Source organism: Cygnus olor, chromosome 3 (genome assembly GCF_009769625.2).
Source record: "Cygnus olor isolate bCygOlo1 chromosome 3, bCygOlo1.pri.v2, whole genome shotgun sequence".
Lineage (NCBI taxonomy): Eukaryota > Metazoa > Chordata > Aves > Anseriformes > Anatidae > Cygnus > Cygnus olor.
In genome coordinates, this window is record NC_049171.1 from 632,603 (window position 1) to 658,890 (window position 26,288).

The following is a 26,288-nucleotide window of genomic DNA, read 5'->3' on the forward strand; positions in this document are numbered from 1 at the left end:
TTTATTAATTGGAAAAAAAACAAAACACCATAAATAGCAGTTGATGAAATACAATTGCATGAAACTGTAAACATAAAGTCCCAACTGGCGTGATAGTCCTTTCGTTTCCCTTTGATAAGGTGTCAACCGGAAAAAGCAACAAAGTGAGGTTGATCATTTTCTTGGGCACTTCATTATTTCTCATACTGCAGGTTAGGAAAGAAAAACTCGTTAAAACTCATTAGAATTGTTTGTTTCTAACACCACATGCAGTATTAACTTTTTTTTCCTTATAGTTTCCTACCTCATACTTTCAGGTAAGAAAGACACAGACTGTAAAGTGCAATCTGATTCAATGTAAATCTTGGTCTCTATCGCATGGCATTTCCATGGGAGTAAAGAAATGGCATTTCTTTGCTTAACAACCGTGAGAAGTCCTCTGGGAGATTTCTGCAAACAACCCTGTGAAAACTAATCTCTTTCTACTGTAACCTATCAGGAAGGATTCAAAGCAGCATAAACATGACCTGCTTTTCTCACACCTTATTATTCCTGGAAGGACTATGTCAACACATTTTGGTAATAGTGCAATAACGCACCTCCTCTGCCCTACCTTTGTTCCTCAGGAGAGACCAAAGGGAATTTCCCCAAAGAACAGTCGTGACCGAGGTTACCTGAGGTAAAGCAAAGTCCCTGTCTGCAAGCAGTGCTACCTGGTTTCTCCCATAAAAACAAATGCTGAGATGGTTTAAATCAAGGTTATGCCCCCAGATACACGTTCCTTCTATCCTGTAACAGCAGCCTTTGCTTTCCTTACATACTTTAGCAGTCTGTGCATCACTGCAGTCCAACCACTTGTCCTGACATTTGCTCCAGGACTGCTGTTGGGGTTTGCATGGGAGCACACATCAAACTCTCCAGATCTGAGGCCACGTTGCTGAGGCTGCCGTGCCAGCTCATCATGCTAACAAGAGGGCAGGCACAATTTCAATAATTTCAAGTTTCATTACCTGCTACTACCACCATCTCCTTCCCTCACAACAACCTAAAAGCTATGGGGTGAGCACAGTGCAGTATACTCCCTCCAGGATTGTGTGCACGTGAAATCATTATTTTCCCATTAAAAACACTCGGTGACGCAATGATCAGCACTGCAGCAGCAATAGTTGGTCACGGGTAGGCTGAGATGGCTCCCAACCTGGGGTTCAGAGGGTAGAGACACACATCTGCAGTTATGTCAGGTTTGTGCGGGAGGACCATCAGTTCTGGTACAGGACAGCTAGCTAGGAGAGTAACGTGGAGGAACTCCACCATTACATCAACCTGGCAGAAGCAGTGGTGATTCTGGTACCTCCGCAAGAGGAGAGAGAGTTTTACAGAGGTGTCTGAATAGCTCACCTTGCCAGTGCAGTGTCTGGATGCAAATAAGGAGGAGGTAATGCTGCTCCTGAAGCAAACCGATCTTACCACCCAGAGCAGGTGACATTTTGCTAGTACATTCTGGCACAGCAGTGTGGTGGTTGTGTGTCAGTTGATGCTGGGGTAGTACTGATTTATGAGAACCAACTTTTTTTTTTTTAAGCAAAACTGATAAATGTGTTTTTGACACTCAGAAACTTGCTGGTTTACTTGCCAAAAGGAGCACGCGGAGACTTCATTGAGAAAGGCTGTCATTCTGTATGCAGCAATAGGTTCACAAACACCAGCAGTGAGTGAACCAGAAAGGTAAGACTATGCTTGATGCTAGGTTGATATGTCATTTATTTTGCTGGAACAACGTGGACATCTTTCACACCAAACACGACTATTAGTGGATTGCCTGTGCTTCCTGTTATTCTAGCAGCTCTTGTTTATCCTTACAATGAGGACATACAGGACCTATCGCTACTGTTTTTAAGCTTCCTCTCCAGACAACAATAATCCAAAAGCCAAAGGAGGACACATTCTTCCAGGCTACTGTATAAAGGAGGTTGATGGTTGGTTTTGCTGGTTGACTATAGACCCTACCAAACAGTGGGAGGGGAAGTAAGATACAGCCTGTAAAAACACCTGAACTGCACTTTGTGAATCTTCCATCTACAAGGACCTTCTGTCCAAAAGGTTCCTGTGTCAAGACGAGACCAGGTGCACGTCCAATGCAGTACAAGGGCACTGGGTTGCTAGAAGGAGAACAGGATCTCTCCCCAGCAGGCACGATGCCAGTCCCTGCAACAGGACACAAAGGCACTGCTGTAACTAGGAAAGGAAAGCGCATCCGGGCCCAGTAGCCTGCTGCAGCTACACCAGTCGACTGCCTCCTGCACAGGGATCCTTGGATCTCAGGGACTAAAAGGAAGAGTGGAGAGGGGGGAGCAGGTTAGGGGAAAGCAAGAGAATGGTTATCTTCCTCCCTCACTGGAAGAGGATAAAGCCATTTTACTCTATGCAAAATGCTCCATAAGGATGGCATCAGTAATACAATTGAAATCTTCCCTCTCACATTACAAATTCTCCAAAAATTGTAATAAAAATTTGAGACGTCGTTTACTGACTTGAGGATGAAGAGCTCCAGCACATCTCATTTTCAAACTGTTCCTACTGTTTATATCCGACAAGTCTTCAGAGTGCAGTTTGATGGCCTGATCCGGAGCCAGTTTGGCCCCACTTATATTTAGTGAGTGAAACTGTGCCAGGGAGTCTTCCAAAAATCCAGGAACGTGATCTTCTACACGTGTAAATTGTTAGCAGACCCTAGCACAGTTCTGGCCTGAGTCAAACAGCAATTCCCAACAATTCCTGGGAGAAGAACGAGCCAGGAACTACTCTCAGGAAGCCGTTCAGATGTAGCCCAGCTCTTGTGGAAGGTAAGAAAGATTAATAGCACGGACAGGGCAGTTCTGAGCCAGCTGGCTTCACTGGCAAAAAACAGTCCCAAGTACACTCAATTAACAGTACATGCAGGACTATGACTTGATCTTGAGCTTATTCCTTTGACTTTGCACCTTTGTTTTTTTCTCTGATGTAACAGCCACCAGCATTTCATCAGGAATCTGCCAGAGGACGGTGCTTGGCCAGCAACAAGGACCCAGGCAAAGCCCGGGTGTCAGTGGGAGCAGATGGGAAGGGGCAGGCTCCGTCCTGGCAGACCGCCTCCAGCTAACAGAGGGTTTCTGGCACTGCCTACAGCCTGCTCGGTCACCCCTGGCGTCCCAAAGGTGCCTCCTGCAGCTGGCTGGTCCAGGTCACAGACCCGCTGAGGTTGGAGGGGACCTCTTGACACCACCCAGTCCCAGCTCCCTGCCCAAACTGGACCAGCCACAGCAGGCTGCCCGGTCACGTTTTTAATAGCTCCAAGGGCACAGACTCCACAGCCTCTCCGAGCAACCCATACCTATGTTCACACTTTGTCCCAAATTTGGTCTGCTTTTTGGTCTTACACCACAGGCTCTGCTCACCCTGATCGGGGCTGATCTGCAGACGGGAGCAGCCTGCACAAGTCCACCGTGAGCAGCAAGTCACTACAAACCCACACGTGCTCAGGAGCCAAGCAGTGAGCAAGCAGCTGGGAAGAACAGAACACTCAGGGTTTGTGTACTTCGTGATGGCTTTCAGGCTGCCTTTACACAAGCACTGGCCATTCTCTTCCCTAAGTGTATACGTAAAGACTGTCTAAAAGCGAGACGCAAGCTTTAACCCATAACTCACACGCTAGGCAAGAGAATGTCGTTTTTAGGAACACACTGGCAGGTATTTTGGAGCTTCACGTGCAAATGGCAAGGACTCTGCAGAGGACAACAGACGTAATGTGTGCTAAGTGTGCGATGCAGGCACATGTTCAATTAAAAGGGGAGGGCTGGTGTCAGCAGGCAGGGATATTGTGGAACGCTGCAGATACTGAAGCTTCAGATAGCTGCAGCAGAAGCAGTCTGCAGAGCTACTTTTACATAAGATTAAGTGAAAATGGTTTCAGACTTCTTCCTTAAACATTGCCTTTACTATTCCACTCTGTGCCTGAAAAATTCAACAATTGCTCAGAATCACAGAATCAGATTCATTAAGGTTTGAGAAGCCCTCCAAGATCACCTGGTCCAACCACCCCCCTACCACCAATGTCACCACTAAACCATGTCCCCAAGCACCACGTCCAACCTTTCCTTGAACACCCCCAGGGACGGTGATGCCACCACCTCCCTGGGCAACCCGTCCCAACGCCTGACTGCTCTTTCTGAGTACTTGAGACACTTCTGGAAACTGTGTCAGATATATACGTGTTTTGAAATTCATCAGCCAGGACTTTAGTAGGTCACACCATACATTTCCTAACAGTGAGTACAAGATGGGTGAATTTTCTCTCCAGAGTTCTCTCTACTGAGCAAATTTGTTCTACTACTTAAGGGACAACTCCTTTACTATTATTTGCTGTATAAACTCTTATCCTCTAATTGCTCAGTATCTATCACCAAGTAGGAGGAAATGAATTACTTCTTTTGTACTATGCATTATATATAACTAAGACCATAAAAAGCCCCATTATTTATTATTCAAATCTAAATAATGATCTCCTGCTGCCTTCTCCCTCTGACTACATGCTTGAGTAAGTAGAATATAAGATCAATACATCTGTTCAATAGGAGGCACTGAAGACAGGCCAATGCAGAAAAGGAAAACCTACTTAAAAATGCAATTGCTCATAATGACAACTTAAACTTCACAACAGAAAGCAAAGGGGTGTTAGAATTACCCTTTTCACAGAATTAATAGATTGGGGATGCAAACAGACTTCATCTTGGGAAAATAACAGTAAAGAGCGCGAGGGTTCATGGCAGTCAGCTAAACAAGCATCCCTGGTGTGACGCTGGAGCAGAACAGCCAGATGCAATAACCACGCGCAGAAGTAGGAGAGCAATTTCTGGGAACCGAGAGGGGTTCTGCTGCATTTGGCACTGTACGAACACGAACGGAATTGCATTCAATTTTTGGAACTGCAATTCAGGAGGGAGGTTGAAAATCAGGGATGGTTCACTGAAGAAACACAGAAACAACTAGAAGCTGGAAAACATGCTTTTCACAGAGATAATCCTAACTCCAAACCTCCTACTTAGCAGACAAAATAAGTGGTGATTTGATGGCAACCTACACGCACATTTAACTTATTTGTAATAAAACCAAACAGCAGTACACAGCATGGATATAACAAAATCCAAGGAACAGAAACCAAAATGAACAAGTTCTACTTAGAAATATCCTTGCAGATTTTGAATAACGAGGACAATAAAGCACATGGACTACTTTCACGACCGTGGCAAATTCCGTCTGTTATAAATGTTAATGATTTTTATAAAATACCTGATTTTTTAAAATACATTTTCTGCTTTGCACAGGGAATAATTCGAAGAAATCCCCTGATCTCTGTTGCATTTGCGGTTCTAGTTAAATGACTGTGATGACTCATTTAGGCATCATGAACTCTGGTTAAGGAAATAACTGTAGCAGCATCTGTGTATATGTTTTGAGCTCTTTTGCTCAAAAATGTAAGGGAAAAACTTCACAGCAGAACAAGTTTTGGAAACTTTTGTCTGTCATATACACACACAATGATTGAAGGTAAATCTGTGATACAAAAACCATCAGACTCAGAAGTTGGAATTACCAGCCAAATTCAAGAGGTGAAAGATGCAAATTCAGAGCTACACTTTGGCAGGCAACCAAGGCCAACGTTCTCCAACAGCTAACAACCAACCTAAGAAGCTGCAAGGTAGCGGCTTCTGTCAGAATGACTTATCAATGCAACACGCATTTCCTGCTTTTCCTGCTGCACGTATTTTGAAAAACTATCCTATAAAAGTAGGAATATACTATACTATACCAAGAATACATTATATCTTACCATAAAGGGTGATTTCTTCTTTTGCTTGTTTTTCTAATCTTGGGTAGGAACTGGGATTAAGAAACAAGAAACTAACCCCCTCTCCATAATAATAAGTTTTAAAGTGTCACTCTGCTTTAAATCAGGAAACCACAATATTTAAAATATGCTGTTACAGTGAGAAAATCTTAAAAAGAGTTGAATTGTTGAAATTCTATTTCTATTCTGCAACTATTTAGATTTCTTCAGTTTCAAATGAAAAGGGCTTTCTGTCACACAGGCAGATATTGCTTGGAACTGAATATCTCAATTTTGTCTGATTTGTGCTTTTGCACAAAGTCACTGAAGACCAATTCTAAATTCAGTGCAGCGTGACCTTCATGCAAATGCGAAAAGCAAAAAGTGGGAAAACATTACCTGTTATTTCCATCGTTAAATAGAAAAGGAAGTTTGTTTATTGTAAAAATGCACATTACCTTCAGTAAAGGAGACAGATCTAAGTTTCTGCTACTTGTGCAATTTGTTTTCTTTGTTTTCTGCACATGCAACAAAAGAATACAGATGAAACCTGTACCTGTGGGACAAGCCAGTTCAATGCACAGCTGAAACAAACCTGAGAACGGAAACGTACTTACGGTTATCCCTAAGTGGGGAAGAACCAGTCAAAATTCTCTGTAATCCTTTACTTACCAATCCCCTAAAATACCCAGATCACAGTATTGTTTAAATATTTCTGAAGAATTATGATATCTTAATTCAAATAATGGATATGATTGCAGTTGCGGGAAGGCACTGAACACTGACTTTGCAGACTTCTGTAAAATTCCAAGTGCCAGATGACTGTCAGCAGTTCCTCACTGTAATGTACTACTTTCTGACACTGTATTTGTAAGAAAAAAATTAGGAATTGTTTAAAAATAGCTGCTAACACTCCTCCAATGAGAACACCAAGGGCAAATACATGCACGGATATGCTGAGCCAACATTTTCCTCCTATAGAAAGGGAACATAACTGTAGTAGTAAATTGGATCTCACCACTCCATTCCGGTGCAAATCACGTGAGCAACTTTCCAACAAGGATTACATGTGTATGTTACAGATCGATTACTGTTTTGTTCTCTTCGTTATTTTAATCAGCAGAAAACGGCCAATTTCTGTTCTTATACTACTCAAAAGTGTTGGTTTTATATTTGTGATTAGGAGTGAGAAATGTGGTCTCAGCTTCCCTGGAATATTTTGAGTTTTCTACAAGCCCTTATGGAGCTTTTACATCTGTTTAACTATGACTAATTTTCCTACTAGCACTGAGTAGTAATCCAGCCAAAAGCTATCTTGATGCAAAGGAAGGCATAAAACATAACCCAACTAAGTATAATCTGACAACAATTTAAATCAAAAATCCATAATCCAAAAATAGCAGGTTAAATATTTGCCAAAAGGAAACATTTTAAGCACGTTTGGATGCAATAATGGTTCAGAACTGACTGGTTACCAAAGACGAGATTATCTGCTCCTGTCAGCCAGCCTGGCTTTGCCTGGGCAAGGGGACTAAAGGCTTCACCTTTTTGCTCCATCCTCCGGAGATTTACATTATTTGAGCTGCCGAAACGATGTACAGACTATTTTAATTTTTGATGTAATTTACAAAACAGTTTACAGTGTATGCTTCTGTTAAGATGATCAGGATTAAATGAAACAGACACGATAAAAAGTTAAGAACTAACCACAAATCTGAGAACATACACAAATACCCGAGATTTGACAAAAAGATGTGTACCGCAGGGAACAAATCCCCAAACTCTGTGACAAGAGCCAATGACAGCAGGGGCAGCGTGCTGTTCGCAGCCACTAACGCCCAGCCACGGCCAGGTTTCTGCTGGGGCTGGTTTGGCTGTGTCTCACGTCTCAGGTGGCTGCCCAGCACGGGCACCCGGCTCCACCATCACACACCTCCACTCCCAGTAACCGGGAACACGCAAGTTACTCACCAGGACGAAACGTCACTGTAAGTTCTGCTGCATCTTTACGAAAGGCCCATTAACACCAGCTTGTGTTGTGAACGCAGTGTTCAGTGCGGTATCACTGCTGTTAGGTTTAGGCTGGGTATTAGGAAGAACTTCTTTACCGAAAGGGTTGTTAGGCATTGGAATGGGCTGCCCAGAGAAGTGGCTGAGTCACCATCCCTGGAGGTCTTTAAAAGACATTTAGATGTAGAGCTTAGTGATATGGTTTAGTGGAGGACTTGTTAGTGTTAGGTCAGAGGTTGGACTGGGTGATCTTGGAGGTCTCTTCCAACCTAAGTGATTCTGCATCACAGCCTGGAGGGGCCCGCACCCACCCCGCTCCGTGCCCACACAGCTGTGCCCCGGCACCACAGAGCGCCTGGGGGGGCACCTGAGGAACAGCACCAAGCTGTGGGCACAGGCAGTGCAGGGAGCATGTGGGTTTGGTTTTAAAAAATAGTAACGAAACCAACAACAACCAAACAAACATCCAGCCTTACATTTCACTCCTTCCCCCCTTGAATTAAAGGGCAAAGCACAGCGCTCACTTGGGGAAGTCGGGGCTCAGCAGCAGGGCCGCCCCAGGCCCCGCAGATCCCATGCCTGCCCACCCACAGTGAGGCCCTGGGGGACCTCCGAGCCCTGCTGGGCCCGACCCAGCCCTCTCCTGTCACGGCTGGGTGCTGAGCTCCAGCAATGGCAGCAGACACGCGACTGGTGTGCCACACCAGAAAGCTTCTCCTGCTGACCAGAAGGGAGAAGGGGACCCGCCGGCAGCCCCCTTGCAGCCGCGTGAGGGAAGGGAGCAAGAAAATTGCATGCAGGAGACCAGAAAGAAAGGCAGCGGCTGAAATACAAGCATAGGCACGCAATTCACACAAGTAAAATGCAACCCCCTGTACATTTTGAACTAAAAGAGAACATTAATATACAACTCATAAATTTTAAGTATCAGAGGTGGATGACTGAATCACAGAGCCTGACCTGTATACAGAAATCTTACGTTCCACCCACTTACTCCAGCACTGAGATGAAGGATTTAGGTTTGCCTAAAGCAGAACTCCAGCAGGTTTGGATCTAGGGCACCAAAGAGAAAAGGCCATCGCTGCTTCCCTTGGCTGTTACGTTACTACCTTGGCCATAACGCGCTGACCTGACAATACCGCAGTGCTGAGCCACAGGCAAAAGCAAACACTTTCGTATTAACACTGTGCAGCAATCACTGTAAGATCGATATGCTGTATGAATAAACAAGAAGTAAATACATACATACATACATACATACATATATATATATATATATATATATGTTTATGCAGAATTATAATTAAACTACTTGGAGGTTCTTACTCCTTTTGCTGGATTAACAACCTTCTTAACAACCCTTAACAACCTTCTACCTGCCTGAAACTAAGCAGAGATTTATCTCAACTAGTAACAAATGTGTGTACTTACAGAACAGCACATAAAAATTAAATTAAAAATAAACTTAAGCTCATAAACACACAAAATTTAACAAACTATGACTCTTCGCAAAAACCTTTCTAGATCAGGAATAATGCACTACGAGCACACGGGCTGTGGGGCAATGGATCACTAACACCAGCTGCATGACCATGGAAGGATACCTGAAGACTCCAGCAGCACTCATAAGCTGCTCTATGAGGCTCTTCCTTCCCCATGCAGTGGAAGAAAGCATTTTGGGTAGTTAAGCATGTGAACATTTAAAGGACAAATTAAAGCTAGCGTAAGGTGCAAATTTTTGCCATTGCTTGTAAAGAATGTTCAGCATTTCAATAAAATGCAGTTCATCACCAAACAAACTTGAGGATGCAAAGACGTTTTGTGCAACTGCGCTAAAGAATTGCCAGCTCTGCATCACACGGGAGGCAGTCATGACTTCGGATGTATTACGCTTCTGACAAACACAAAGTAAAATTTACTTGCTGAAAGTTAACTGAAATTCATTAACACAATAACAACCCAGTCTGAGTGATAGGACTCAGATCTGGACCACATTAATGAAAACAGAGGGTAGCTGTGTGAAATGCCTGCTGGGAGAGGATTTTTAAAAGTTTCCTCATGTCCACAGTGACATTTGACAATACTGAAATCCAGAGAAGCAGCCACAGCACAGCTTCTAGGGCTAATATTAGCCCACTGCATTACTCAGGTCAGCAGCTGGGGCAGGACCCAAGCACCACCACATTTCTCCATCTGCTGAAAAAAATGCCTTGAACTACTTTTGACACTGGCTAATACTCTGAGAGCCTCTTCTGAAAATCACTGAAGCTCCTGCTTGCTGTGGACATAGGAGACAAGGTGCACCTCTGGAGAGCCTCCCCACTCCCTCTAACAGCCCACAGCAACAAGTTACAAGGTAAAGATATCTAATTAGATAGCCTCAGTTAATGACCTGCTCTCTGCGTAACTGAAATCAGTTGTGTTCCAGGATGCACACCCTCGGGTGCCACCCCTGATGTGCACAGCTTTTTGCCAGTCAGCACCACTGCAGCCAGGCGCCCTAAGACCACCTCATCTCCAGGAGCCGGGTCACTGCTGATAGCCCAGTGACCTTCACGGACATGAAAGGCTTCAGGTCCCTAAGAAAACCGAGGCAGGACCCAAGACAAAGATAGATTAAAACCCACTTTTCCTTTCTAGGACTATCTACTATTAAAATAACAGTTTTTCACGTCAGACTTAGCTTTCAAAAAAAAGAAATCCTTTGTGTAAGATAACTCCCCTGAGAAGCTGAAAGAGGGAAGGAAGAGAACATAAAACCTGACGGAGTGGCAGCAGCTGCAGGCTCCTTTGCCAGCTCAGGGACGCCAAGTCCTGCACCTCGGACAAGACAACCCCATGCAACCGTACAGGGTGAGCATCTGCTGGCTAGAAAACAGATTTGCACAGGAGGACCTGGGGGTCCTGAGGAGCACAAACGCACGAGCTACAGCAGCAAGGCTGACCACATGCTGTGCTTTGCCAGCAGGAGCAAAACCAGCAGGTGAAGGGAAGCGATTCTTCCTCTCTGGCCCTGTGAGACAGGGCCTGGAGCGCCATGTCCTCCTCTAGGCTCCTCAGGACATGGAAGAGCGAGTGCAGCAGAGGCCACCAAGATGGTCAAGGTCTGAAGCGAGCAGTGTACGAGGAGAGGCTGACGGAGCCGGTTTGTTCAACAAGCAGCAGGTTCAGGGGGGCCTCGCGGCCGCCTGTGACCACCCGCCCTCCGTGCTTGAAGGTAACCTACGGTCCGCTTGAAGTGACCCTGAGCAACGTAATCGAACCTCAGAGGTGGACTGAACTTCTGAGCTGGACCAGAAGACCTCCAGCAAGCTCTCCCAACTAAGTTATTCCAGAATTTTTGAGTATCAGCTTGGCAGAGCAGATATCATAGGCAATTTATACAATGTAAATAACAGCCTACCATGGAAACAAACAGAAAAGATTTCAAAATACAGAAAAACTTTGCTCTGTCATGGAGTATAAGGACAGCCGCAATCAAGACATGCATAGCATCCAGACCTTTCTACTCTGAACGCTTTAATTATAAGTGGGGCCAAAAGGCTTCAGGACAAAAAAAATAAAATCCCATTTACAGGCCCATTAGGCTGAGACAGATGCCAGCCCCACAGATTAAAGGCTATTACAAAATCTGGTGAAGAGCTGCTGTGTGTTAATCCAGATAAACACTTAGCCTGGGCAAAGCAGCAAAATGATACAGAATCAAACATTAGGAAATTGTCCCATCCTCCAAGAACAGCTCAAGAAAGGCATGTATATCTAGTAAGAATCATTCTCCCAGTATGGGATGAAGATCTCTCACACATTAGTTCCTCAGTAGTCTGGAGCCCAATCTGCTACATACACAGGGAATGAATTTCAGTCTAAGGCAATTAAGGAAATGTGCATGGGGTATCCACCAAATGAAACCACTACTGTGGAGATATCTAAAAACATTTCTGTTCTGAATAAACAGCAATCACAACCACTGTAGGAAATACAGAAACATACCTCCTTCACTGGGAATTGAAGGAAAATTCAGTGTACCAGGTGTTGTATTCAAAGAATATGAAAATCTGGGAAAATCTCTATCTTAAACATGCTCGGCTTCATAACCTTTTTATACAATGCAATGTCATCTGTCTTCTGTTAAAAATCTTTATGTTTTTTAAATGCATATTTATGCAATTTTGGTTAAAAATGCCTATACCATTCCTCAGCAGTGACAGAATGAGCATGAAAGTTAAAAATAAGTGATCATATTCCCGAAAAATAAATTCGTACCAAATGCTTATGCATCTTCAGAAAACACAGCAAGTTTCAAAAACCACAAAAAGATAAAAATGACAGGTCACCAACATTTCACAACTGTGTGCAAGCACCTAACCAACGACGGTAATTAAGACATGCTCATCAGTGTTTCACATCACCTTCTGCAACTTCAACTGCCTTCAAATCAGCTCGGCACCTGCGCACGTACGCAGAGGCACGCGCCGAGCCAAGCGCGCACAAACCAAGCGGTGCTGGCTTCGGGAGGGCACTTGCCCACGACAGGGGAACGCTGAGCTCTGCAGCCCGACGGGCAAAAACTTTCAACATTGTGCTTTGTGTGAGAAGGGCTGACCGGCGCTATTAATTAGGCATGCCAATAAAAACCACGGCCATGAAGGATGGGAACTTCAATATCCATGGGAATCGCTTCCAGTACAGAAGTTCAGAGAAACAGATGCTTGTAAATCTTTTAACACGCCCCACAGACTCACCTGTGCACGTGTGCAGGCCCCCATGGACACAGGGGTGCGAGGAGAAGCCTCAGAGCTCCCAACGCAGAAAGCAAGTTTCTCTTGGCTGCGACCCGTACCAGTGGAGGAGGAAGCACTCACACACTGAGAGGTCGTGTGCTCTCCTTACCCACCACTCCCAACTCAGATAAGAGCAATTCTCTCCATCATCTGCTTTATCTTTTCCTCCCCCTTAAGCCTGGAAGGACACCGGGCTGTTCTCCCTCCTGTTCCCGGCAGGCAAAGGGAGGCACCAGGCAGTGATGCAAGGAATGCATGCTGAGGGCACCGGCTCTCTGCTGCCCAGGATGGAGCCCGAGCCCTCCCGCCTCGCTGCTGGCCCTGTCCCTGCCAGGCTCCCGTGGGAGCCCCCCGGCTGCACCGGCACAGCATGGACCCACCTGTGCCTCCTGCAGCGGGCGTGGAGCAGCGTCACCGCGACCTCACCGGGGCTCCGGCATTACAGGGAACGCACGCACGCTTTTGGCTTCCTTTCCTATGGAAAAATGTCCTGAACTCGGAAAACGCGCTGACGGATTATCCTATAGCAGCGGCAGTTCCCACGGCAGCAGCGAACGCAGGCGCGGGCTGGCAGAAGGCAGCAGGGACGCGAGGCGTGCAGAGGCGGCTCTCCGGCGGCTGCTGTAAATCAGAGCAAGCCCCAGCGGCTTCGCTCAGCGCTGCAGGCTTCGGCAGCTCCTCCAGGCAACTTCAGCATTCGGATGCTACAACAATGGCTTAAGCTACTCGGCTCCTACCCTGCGCCTCCTGCTCCTTAATCTCGTTCCATCCCCGCTCCGCTGCCCGTCTGAGGTGCCGCACAGCACGCGGCAGTGCCGGGGACCGCTGCACACGGATGCAGGAATTTGACAAAGTTGGTGGCTTACTGCTAACAAAAGGGTCTGATTGTAAATGAGCTATACAATATAAACAAGGTCTTTCTGAATGCAATAACGTCTGCTAGATGTCAAAACCGTCAGTTCTTTATCTTTGAAATCAAATCATCTTAGGGAATTTTTACAGCTACTGCACAAGATTTAAGACTTTTAACTACGGATGGGAAGTACACAGAAAATTAGCCCTGATAAACTTTGCAGATGAGATAGGTTCATGAAGTAGTAAATAATGATGAAATGGCAATCACTAAGACTAATCCAGATCACTTGCTAAGCTAGGCTTGTTAAAACAAACTATTTTAATAAGGCCAAATATTACGTTATACATCTGTGACATAAACACGCAGACTTCGATTCAGAGAACAGAGCTGCATCTCTGAAAGCAGCGACTACAAAAAGCATCACGGACCGTAGCTGACAATCTGCTGGCAGCAGAGCTGATCTGCTCCTGGAGTACACATACAGAGACGTACGACTGTGTAGATCAGCAGAGAAAGAAAAACAGAACAAGGGCTGGGAATGGAACATAGTTTAAGTGAAAATTTTGAAATATTTAATGTTAAAACAGTTTAACAGCAAGGATGACTACTCAATCAAACAAATTACTATTCAAGAAATGTTGCCTTTATAACCCCTCAAAATCGAGTTCTTTTACGTTAGATTGGCTTTCCCAAATACAAATTACTTGGCTCAGTACGGAAGGAAGGTGGTGACATTTAATGATCAATGAGATGTAGGCAGTAAGAGTGGCTGACTTAATGTTATCTGACCTTAACTTCTATAAAAAGTCATCTTTGATGTATGTTTGCAATAAATACTGGCAATCTAAGCATATTTCTCGTTCCTCTGTGTTCACTGAAATTTTATTTAATATATTTAAGAAGATGATTTGGATCAGCAACCCCCGGTTCTAGGAGAAAGGACCTTTATTTTCGTGGAGTTTTTGGAGGCCACAAAGCTCTTACAGGAAGGTTTTCCAGAAAACTTCCCTACCTGTGAGGAGACCTGGAATTTGTTTGCAGTTTTCACTGCCATCCAGCAGCCTGACAGATCAAGGATGAAGGAGCATAGAGATGCTGCTAATCAGATCTGCTGCTGCTCCCATCCAGAGCAAGGCAGGTTCAGCAGCAAATACTTTACAAAAATGTTCTCTCGAGAACATCACTGCCTCTGTGCCGACAGTAGAGGGGCCATCCCTGCCTAGTCCCATGAAGGTCTGCTTATGGACCCCACCACTGACTCTACTCCACCCTAAAAAACATCCACTAACCCCCACCTTTTGCTTCCCTAACCTTTAACACTTTTCAGTACATCAGAAGACCTTTATTTCAATCGCACAGTAATTTCAGTAAATTCAGTAAATTCACAGTAAATAATTAACTAGTTTCTTTAATAGGCTCTGACAAATTATCCTTTGAAGGGCTTTTTGAAAATCCAAATACCCAAAATCCACTGGATTCCCTTTATCCACAGCCCTCCAGAGAGGACTGGCTCCTGAGCAAGGCTGGATGGGCTTCTCTGAGAGGGGCTGGAAACCCTAAGTAGCCCTGACTCCTGTATATCAAGTTTGTTGTAAACTCGGGTGGATTTGGGCTCCTGAGGGTTTCCATGTAGGCAACAGTGAAGCATTTTGCTTCTGCTCAGCACCACATTGCGCACATTCCCTCTGCCTGCTGACACGAGGGGAGCGTGTTCTTCCTTCTCTAACCCTCAGAGCTTTCTGGCAACTGCAAGATGAAGAAAAGATTTCCACCTAAAGCAGACTCAGTAAATTAGCTGAGGATGTTTTAGCCCCACTGTTTGCACTGCAGAGGCAGTCAGGGCCAAGAAACAGCTTTGCAAGCATATCAGTTTTCAGCTTCCACCTATTTTTCAAGTTTTTCAGTAGAGCTGTTCACAGCAGTAGCAACAAGTAAAGGAAAATGGTTTTGAGAGATCATTGCTCCCCCCGGGGTTTTGGGTTGAAGCAATGAAAGAGCCCCAGGTCGTTGCTGCCTGAGGAGGTGGTCCTGGGGAAACATGGGAACAGTCAATAAATAGTTTTTGAATTGTCACACAGGGTAAAACTCCTGGCAACACACATCTGATGGTCTAAAGCATCTGTAACCCACAAACTGTTATTCTTACCGTAACTCTTCACCAAGATCTTATAAAGGTTATTTTAATGTCCAAAGTTAAGCTCTTCATACGTTATTGTTGCAAAACTTCTGGGAGGAGATATATCCAGGTGTCAAACCCACGTTGGTTCTACCACTACTGAAAGAACCACAGGGTCGCTCTGATTCCTTACAGTAAGCAGGCTATGCAGAACCACGCTCTGTTCTAAATTCATTGATTTCTTCCTTTTTCAAAGAGTTAAACCTATGCTCTTGGTTTCGTTTTGAACTCAGGTTATTTTGCTAGAAACAGAATCCAATTAAAATTTGAACTTAATATGACATGTAAATAAAGTAACGTAACAGGAAGAATTAGAAGTTAGTCTGTAGGCGGCTTTCCCATTTTAGATGGCACTTCTGCACCGCTCTTCCACTGCAAGGAGAAGTGAGAAGGGGTATTTCCTTAACAGCCAGGGCTATGCTGCATGGTGCACACCTGTCCTGGGGGGCATGTGTCAGCCACAGCATCTTCCACACCGCAGAATATTCCCTTCCTGCCTCACTGTATCGAAGGTAAATATTAGCAATACGAGTAACTATTACCAATACAATTACCTGTTCCCCTCTTCCAGGCAGCCTCTGAAAGGCTGAGTCCACCTGACTGCAGTGCCCAGGCCAGGAGGAGCCCCAGCATCCCGAGGAGAGCGGTGCCCTGCCCTGACAGCTGCAGGTCCATGAGGACTGGTTAACATCGGTGCATCGGCTGCGGGTGCCGAAGGCTTACACAGAGGAAGGAGCGAGCTACGGACCAACAGCCTCAGCCTGAGGTTTGCAGCAGGTCACGGTGGACGCGCTTTCCAGCTGAACTGGGGCTATCGGCAGAACTCAGTGCCCCCAGCCCGGGTACCCCCAAGCTCTCTGCCCCCATACGCTGCTGGCCCTGGTGACCATGGCACAGACACCAACACACACACGACAGGCCCCTGGCTATCTAACTTTTGGTAGACCTGACAGTGGTAGCACATATTCTCTTTGAACACTTTGTGGACCCCCGCAAATGCTTTCTCATCACATTTTTACTTAGCTGCTGAAAGATTAAAGCAGCACCCCCACTCTTCCACCATAAGAAATGTGAAGTAATCCTTCGTTCTTTATCTCTCCGTGGCTTTATACACTCGTCACCTGGAGGGACGCGTGGGAGACAACCATCAGGGTGGGACATGCATTTCCTCTCCAGCTGTCACATAGACCATGGCATCATGCCTTAGCACAGAACCACCTTCACCAGCGGCCAAGGAGGTGACACGCCACCTCTCTGGTGAAAACGCTGATTTTTGGAAGAAAGGGAAGAGGAGCAGCTCAGGGCAGCAGCCGCAGCTGCATCTGACACAGCCCATCTGTCACAACAGCAGCATCCAAGCTACAGAGCATCGCCGCATTCAGCAACGGCACCAGGACACCTCTGCTCTATTCGATGGAGTTGTGTCACAGAATGGCCGGGACCTCTGGAGATCATCTGGTCCAACCCCCTGCCAAGCAGGGTCACCCTGAGCACATTGCACATGTTGTGCCACCGAAGGGATCCACCTCAGACAACATTCTGAAATACAGGCTTTAACAGAGAGGTTTTACACGTTGATGGGTCCGGAGCCAGGGGAAACGCTCCAGCGATAATCTGAAATAACACCATGGTGAAGGAAAACTAACGGATTTCTCCCACGAAAACTGCTTCATGTCACATACAATCTCTGCTTTATCAAATATAAACTGACAAGGGGTTTTTTGATGCCTATTAATTTTTTCTGTCATTTAGATGGGGGAGAGACCTTGGAGCCTGTGGATAACAGCAACCATACTCAGGAAACCGAGTATGCCAAAAGCCAAAAAAGAACATGATTCAAGCAGAATCACTCTACAGCAGCCTGAAATCTCACACCTAGGCACAGCTCACAACCTGGGGAGGAGGCAGGGAGAGAGATAGGGGCGCAGAACGCACTGACCTAGCAGGAGGAACAAATTTCCATTTTAACAGTGCTGACCCAGCACAGCTGCAGGGATTCAGGTAAAGAGAGGTAGAGGTACTTACAGAAACATTCACTTATTTTGGGAAATATATGTAAAGCAAATCCGTGATTGCCTGATGGAGCATACATATGATGCTCTTTCAGAAGATTCTGTAAAGTTCCTGACTGGCTACATTAAGATTTTTGCATACATTTTTCATAGATCATAAAATGATAGGGAAATACTGGAGTAAGAGGGTGTCTGTCAAACACAGAACGTAAAAGAGACTGGCATTCTTATAGAACTAAAAAATGCTCTCCTTTGGGTTTTTTAATTTTCAGTGGCAGGTAATTCTGCCACTTTTGAGTTTGCTAACCTATTCTAATCATTACTTACATTCACTATTAAAAACACATTTCTTATTTTTATTCTGAATTTGTCCAGCTTCAACTTCTGGTCAGTGTCTTTTGGATAAGCTTATCTGCTAAAGCTCCCTGGGATTATATTCCATTTCCCCAGGATAGATATTTTTAGAAATATCAAATCATTCCTCAGTGTGTCACACTACCATTACTTGAGCTACTTGAGTGTTTGAATGTAAGGCTACACATCTTCCAATATCTACTCCCAGTCCTTTTAGCATTTTCATTGACCTTTTTCAACCCCTCGGTCTCCCAGCACCCACTCTGACTGTGGGTACTGTCACTGCCAAGTTTTCTGACACGGATCATGCCACCACCGAACAGCAAGGGTGAAGTCTCTTCCTCGTACCCAGATCACAGTAGCCTCCTTGGCTATAAAATTGCCCTGAACTTGCATATTCAGGCGATTATATGCCACGACCTCCAAAATTTTTGGAGTCATTCTTCCCTGCATACTGTCCTTTTAATCTTCATCCAAGGGTTTTCTAATTTGCCTACCTAGCCTACCAGTAGTGATTTTGCATTTTTCCTCCTGGCCATTCAAACAACTGTTACGAGCACAGAAGCCAGGTCTCTGCAGAACTCCACTTGAGAACGCGCCCTGTGCAGCAGTTTCTTTTTTATATTGAGGACACCTAGCTAAACACTGCTTTCAATCTGCTGTATACCTGCTATATTGAGGATTGCTTTCTAAATTATGCAGTGCTCATAATAAATGCATTATTTCAACGGTATCACTTTATTAATCAAAATTAATCTAATCGAAAAGATAGAAACTGAGTCTGACTACACCAAATTGACAAAAGCCTGTGTGTGCTGACTGGCATGAGTTACCTTCTTATTTACTGATCAACAAAATAGCTTATCTACTGCTCAATTATTTTATTCACCATCAAAGTCAGGTTGGTAAACTGAACGTGTCAGAGATTGCCCTGCTTGACTTCATTCAAGGAATGAGATAACGCACGTTTTCCTCCAGCGCTCTGGGAACTTTCCAACTGCTCCAAGACATGGCAACAATCAGCAGCAAGCAGCCAAATTAAGAAATTTTGCACCTCTTTCAGAATGCAGTTTGGACTGAAAATGTAGAGGGTGCAATTCCACAACCTTTTGAATTACCTCTGAGAGATATCAGAGACCATCAGCATATTGCACAATTGCTGCCTTCTCACCAGCCAAACCACAGTCTGAAAACTATTTTCCCGTAACTGCAACCATTACGACTGAACAATTTATCATTTATTATTTTAATGCAAAAACAGGCCAATATCATTCTTACCGGTTTTTATTATTTATACTAATAATATATGGCCATTTCTCTTTCCCTTTTGTAATCCTTTTTTTCAAATTCACCTTCTACACAGCGTAACTCCCAGTTTCCATTCTTTACTAGCAATCTTTGCCTTTTCTCATCCCCTTGAGCAGTATAGCTGTTTATTGCTCCCCTTTCAAGTCTTTTTTTTGCCTGGGGTCGCTTGGCCAAGTATTCTTAAACAGCTCCTAGTTATTAATATTTTTATGTTCACATTATTTACTCAGCTGACGTTGGTTTCAGCTTCGCAAGACAGACTCTTCTAAAGCACTGCTAGATGCTGATGTGTACCTCATTTACATGCAACAAATGTAATCAGGTCACGATCACTTACACCTAAATAACAACTCATTGTAGCCCTGAGCAATTCCTCTTTTGAAGTTGAATTCTCTAGGACAGAATCTCCAACAGATATATCCTTTTTCATGCTTAAAAACTGTTACATCTACTTTTAAGAAATTCCAGTGGTATCGCTTATATAGAAAACCTCAAAGGTGGTACTTTAAAAAAAAAAAACACATTATTTTATTTTTACATTCATTTTAATTAGTGAACCATTTTGTTTTTCTGTGCTTTAGCGGTTGACACAAATACCACATGCCATCTACTTGCCCTGCTCTTGCATCAGACCATTACTGTGCTCTCCCTGTGCCTGCATCAGGCAGTGGTCCCCAGTGCTCGGTCCTTCGGGCGCCCCTCCTGGTTAAGCTGGCAGCAGGCAGCAGACGTCTCCGAGCTGGGACACGGTCCCAGCCCCTGCAGAAGGTGTCACATGCTGTGCCCACCCAGCTCCAAGCCCCAAGCACCCTCCAAGCCCCTGCCGCAGCCCCCAGCAGCTTTCTCCATCACCTTTATATATATTAAAAAATTGTAAAAGTATTGCATTGTACACTCCTAATTATCTCTTGTGAATGTTAGTCGCTGTCAGCTTGGAAGCAGCACAGAAAACCTACACAGAAAAACGTGAATGGATTCATGATGATTCCTGATTTGAGAAAATTTTAAGCACAAAATGATTTTCCTATGAGGCTGAGCAGCACCTCACTACAGAAAATCCAGATTTAAAGCTAAGTGACTCAAACTCCACAACACCTCCCAACCAAGGCACGGAGCTCGCTCTGGTACAGCCTTGTCCCCGGGGATCCACTAAGTCCTGCATTTAGGAGGACACAGCACTGTAGCTCTGAAATGAACAGCTGCCAAATGGACCTTTCTTTTTTTTTTTTTTTTTTAATATATGATTGCAAGTTCACAGAGAAAATCAGAACAGCTATATTCTGTTACATCAAATCCAGCTCCACTCACTGCACAGGACTAAAAGTATAAAAGTTGGGAAGTATTCAGTGATGCAAGAACAGGAGAAAGCAATCACACAGCTAAGCAGAAACTGGTAAATGCTGTTTTTTAAGGAGTTTATCATTGTGACAACTTGTTCATATCAAGTTATGGGTCTTCTACACTTGTTACAAAAGAAAGTCACACGAGAGTTTTACCACACTACAATAAGCTTTACTACTCTCACCTTTCCTGTATTTTCGGCAAGCTAGCCTCCATTTTTTCCTTGCTGACTGTCTCAACTGTTAAAAGGAATGTATGAAACAGCCAAAAACATAAGGCATTAAGAAAGGTCAAAGTAGCACGTCCTAATATTGAACTTCCAGTGGTTATAGGACATTCAGATTTGAGTACTTTGGTTTTCCATTCAGATATTGTGACAACAGAGAAACCACTCAAGAAGAATCTAATATTTATGAGAACTAGAAGAGCATCGACTCCACTTACTCTCAGAACTGCAAATTACTGAACAGTCATGAAAATGTGAGTCTTCCATTTTACATAAATTATATCCCGAGCTGCACCAACAGCAGGGCGAGGGAGGGGATTGTCCCCCTCTGCTCCGCTCTCGTGAGACCCCACCTGGAGCCCCCAGCACCAGAAGGACACGGAAGTATTAGAACAAGTCCAGAGGAGGCCACAGAGATGATCAAGGGGCTGGAGCACCTCTCCTGAGGGAGACCAGGGCTCCAACTGAGGGAGTTGGGGTTGTTCAGCCTGGAGAAGAGAAGGCTCTGGGGAGACCTTACAGCGGCCTGCCAGTACCTAAAGGGGGCTGCAGGAGAGCTGGGGAGGGACTCTGTCACGGAGTGGGGAGATGGGACAAAGGCGGAATGGTTTTACACTAATTAGGGTAGGTTTAGATTAGGTATAAGAAAGAAATTCTTTATCATGAGTGTAGTGAGGCACAGTGCAGGTTGCCCCGAGGAGCTGTGGATGCCCTATCCTTGGCGGTGCCCAAGGCCAGGCTGGATGGGGCTGGGGGCAGGGGTCGTGCCCATGGCAGGGGATTGGAACTAGGTGGGTTTTAAGGTCCCTTCCAACCCAAACCATTCTATCCCTTCCCTTTGCTTCTCTTTCCCCACTCTTCTCTGTAGCACGCGCTTAAATTTAGGTAGATGTGAAGACAGACTTTTTGTCAAGACCGTAGGACATTAAAATAGATCTATTTGGATGCTTACTTTACTAAAATTAAAAGTGCCAGAATTTGAGTATTTTCTCCAGTTTTTTTTTTTTTCAGGAGAAAACTGGCAAATGAGGGAAGCAGACTCATTTCAAGTTGGTTCAAACCAACACCAGTACAATGGTATTTTGTTAGGATCATTCCATCTGTTTGGCAATAAGGTTAGAATGAAAGGCTAGCAACAATACCACTGAGCAGAAAAACACAGCAAGCCTCTCGGTGAGATAAATAAAGTCAATGGTCCCACAGCAACAAGCGAAAACCCCCTAATATTAACCACAAGTAAATATGGCCTTTATTTAACATTGTTTTGTTTACATCATTTTAACCTACAACAAATGGATCAGACTACTTTATCAATGGGGAGATGTGTAAAAGGTAAGATCACTTAGTATTTTGAAAATACTAATAAATGTGAGTAGAATATACACAATATACAGTCAGGCTTTAGTCTAAGTATACATAAACTTATTCTGTATCAATTTTTAGTTAACAAGATACTCTTAACAAAACAGTACGTTTGAAATATTTTTTTCAGAGAAACATGTAAACATTTATAGCATTGCAACCATATAATACTAACCTAAGGGCTTTCCTGCTAGCCAATTCCAAAGTCAAACACAACCACAAAGACCTTGTTTCATAACACCGATTAGCTGAAAGATAGATTAAAGCAGATACTCACACTATATGTGCAAGATCAAGTGGCTTTTCTGGCTGCTCGGGAAATATAGGACGAGGTGGTTCTCTGCTTGGTACACAACCAAGTGATTTACTAATTGCATGGCTCAGCTTCTTTGCAGGCGATTTCTGTTTTTGAAAAGAATGACAAAAGTGAGTTGACTATTACAAAGAGCAGTGAAATATGTGCAATCAGATGACAAAGAAATGTTAAAAAAAGCATAGAGTTCGAAACATTCGTTTACATTATGCCATACTAAGAAATCAGTAAAGAAACTACACAGAGTAGCAAGTTGGTTTTCTTAGCTGGTGGTGGTTTTTTTTTTTTTTTTGGTGTTATAATACTGGAAAATGAAAATAGTTTAACAAAAGTATGTAACTTTAAGAAATAAACCAATTGTCTGGTGTTTCTGTCAGGAACTGACATCCAGTGAAGCAATTTCTTACACTCTCTGATAAGGTTTTCTGAACATAGGTGTTGTATTTTGAGGGGAGGGCAAGGGAAGAAAAAAGGTGGTGCAGAAGCAGGTAAATAACCTGCATGCACAGCCTTACCAATTGTCAGCACTGCGTTCATTTCCAATCTACTAGAATCAATTGAAATTTGGAGCTATGCTTCCTCCTTCCTGTCCTTTGCTAAGGTAATTGTTTTTGAAAGACAACTTCCAATTTTTGTTCGTTATAGGCAAAGCCAAGGTGAAACACAGAGAGATGAACAATCAGTTTATTTTCTTTTACAATTCATTTGATGTGTTAACTCATGTCACAAGAGGAGTAACTATTCTGGGACCAGCTGAGGGCAAAGACCGGATGCAAGTACTGCCAAACACAGAAAAATGGCTTGGGTCATGCACTTAAAATGCTAAGTCCAGTGTTGATTTAAAAAAATAAGTCTTAGAACGTTATTACTTCCACCAAGCTCACCGTGATGTGGGAGGCCAACAAATGCTTTTATCAGAGCTCAGAAGTAACCTGGCAGTACCGTGTTTCTGATCAGGCTCAATAACAGTCCGCGTGCATGCAACATGGTGGCTGACTGCTCCTCCCTGTCACTGCCTGCTGTTCCTACAAGATGTTCCGAAGTGGAATTTGGACCAATTCTGAATGCACATTTAAATTACAATTCAATTTAACACTAATTTAAACGGGAGGCAAGGCTACCCAGAACAAGAGTAACACATTCTCTTGCAGTTATTATAAAAGAGTAACTAACAATTACTAGCAATTACTAACAATGAATTAAACGATTAGTAATTACCAACCAGTGAGCCTCTTCAACTCTGGGCTCCTGGCTTTAGCAAATCAAACAGGCAATAAAGGCTTTTTTGAGTAGAGAACCTATGCATGAGGAAGTTGTTCCCTCTCTGGATTCACACTTTGTAGTAGATTGGGATGTGTTTTAAGTAAAATAGTAATATCAATCAGAAATCAATAAAAAAGATAAAAATCCTCCTTTCAAATTAGAAGACGAGCTGGATGCCTCTGAGAATACAATAGGATACCTAGTTGTTTATTGAAGGTTTATTACCTCCAATTATTTTACAATTCACAGTCAATGCTAACTGAGAACTCTAACTCCAAGCAGCCTCTTGGAATTCATGATGAATGCTTTCTTGGGAAAAAAAATCACTCATGATAGTATTGTTCCTTGAAGTATGCGTCGGTGAAGACTCGATTGGTAGCTGCAGTGGGCTTCTAGTCACGTGCATCTATCGGCACCTCACACTGCTTCACAACACACACTGTGGTCTGCTTCTCATACTAAGAGCGTACTGTTTCAAAAATTAACCCAGTTATTCAATCTATTGCAGGCTAATTCCTTTCAGATTCTGGAATTCTTATTCACCAGCCCACAGACCCAACCTGTGAAGCAGCAGGATGCACGTTGAAGGCCATGGAGTGCAAGCCACCCAACAACCTTCAGACACCAGGGGACAGGGGTAATTCAATCGTCCCGATATGTCTCTGCCTCTTGCAGGCAAAGTCTCTCCCTGTCCAAGTAGTGCTGCACAAATCTCCTGATGTGCACACAAATTCTTATCACCTCTCATTAGGAAGGGCTTCAGTAAGAAGGATGCCGAGATAATTAACTGCTTCAGGTGAAAGCCTCCTATAGGGAGCTCTGTAAAACTGTGTTCAGAAGCACTTCAGCTTGCTAATTCACTAAATAGACAGTGCTAAAAAAGACTTGCTAATAGGGTTTCATGTGTTGAGAAAACCTGGTAGATAGCAATCAACAGATTGCAAATACAGTTCAAGCGCACGGTGCTCTCACCACGGAAGGTACAGATGATCATCAGCCTTTAATTATTTTGAAAGCTGACAAAAAATCACAATCCAATCTTTATATTACTTCCTACTAAGCCCACAGCAAAATTCAAGTTATGCACTATTAATTTTGTTATCAAATAAATGTGATGATACCAAAAGTAAAATTCTGTTTTTCCTAAATTTCAACATTCTTCATGTTAAAATTTTCCACGTATGTTTATCTCCAAATTTGTTCCCCACTTCTGTGTATTTCCTACTTCACTCTTTTGCTGTGTTTATCTTTTGGTTTCTGCACAGACCATCCATTATCACAGTGTCTTTTCTGTGACCTCTTCTTCGCAGTATTTTAGGCTATTTTAAAAGTGTTTTTCCATTGTGGTAACAAACACCATATCCTATTGTGCTAGCCCACCATTTGTATTGTCAAACACTCACAATGCTGTCTAGAATGCAGAAATATCGAGCCACTGCTGCAGCTTCACTTTCCGAAATTATACAGGGAAGATAATTTCTATTGATCCCAACTTTTGGATAATGCTTCTCAGTGCAGCTGAGAGTGAAAAGAGCACGGCATGCTGAGTGAGCACGCTACATCCTGGGCAAGTATGCCTCTCATGGATACTTGGCTGCCCTGAAAAATAACACATGCCTCAACTAGCTGAGTTCTACTTTAGAAATATCTAATAAAAACTGCCTCTCTCATCATCGTCCCCAGTCTTCACCTTCTGTCTGATGTCTTCCACAGGCATCTTGCACCCTGCAGGGGGGATGCCCTACTCTTCAAACAACAGCCCTGCAGTAACAGAATCCTCTCAGCCACCACTAACACCACCGCTGCAAAGTTCCCCAAATGACACTAGCCACCTGCCCATCACTAGGACCACCACTTTTTTTTTTTAACCAACTTCTTCCCCAGCTGTTTACCTTGTTTCTTCTTGGCTTTAATCTCTATTTGTAAATAGCTGAGGGCAAACCATGTTTTATGAATTATCTGTAACTTCCCATCATATCAGGATCGCAGTCGGCTGGGAACTTGGACATGCTACTACAAAAACACTGGTAATATCGAGGTTTCACACATTCTAGAATCCAATTTACCATCTTAATTTATCTTCAGATTTAGATGGAAAAACAGTCTGGTGTGCCTTTAGTTTCTAATGCTTTCAACCACTTAACATTTCCTGCTAGTACAGAAGCGTATCCGCAGTCAGCAGCCAACGTCCTGCTCCACGTTCAGCTCCATCCACACCTCTCCTGGGAGCTGCCAGCACCGCAATCCATTTTGTTTTACTTTCTAAATGGGCACAGTGCATGACTCACCAGGATTTGCACTGCTGTGGACATTGTCTGTCTGATTGTAAGTGCAGCTGATGATCCAAAAAAAGGCAGGCACGTAAATAAGTGCTCTTCATCTGGACAGAACATCTCAGTAGATGAGTCACCTCAGCAACCTTCCTGGCCCCCAGTACTCATGGT

General features: G+C 43.9%; 1 protein-coding gene across 1 annotated transcript in view; it reads right to left on the bottom strand.

Moving 5' to 3' along the window:
- DTNB (dystrobrevin beta) overlaps positions 1-26,288 on the bottom strand; it is a 190,674-nt gene that overhangs the window by 119,419 nt on the left and 44,967 nt on the right. Inside the window, 1 exon segment of the mRNA XM_040552198.1 lies at positions 22,546-22,670. Coding sequence (XP_040408132.1) covers positions 22,546-22,670 — 125 coding nt within the window.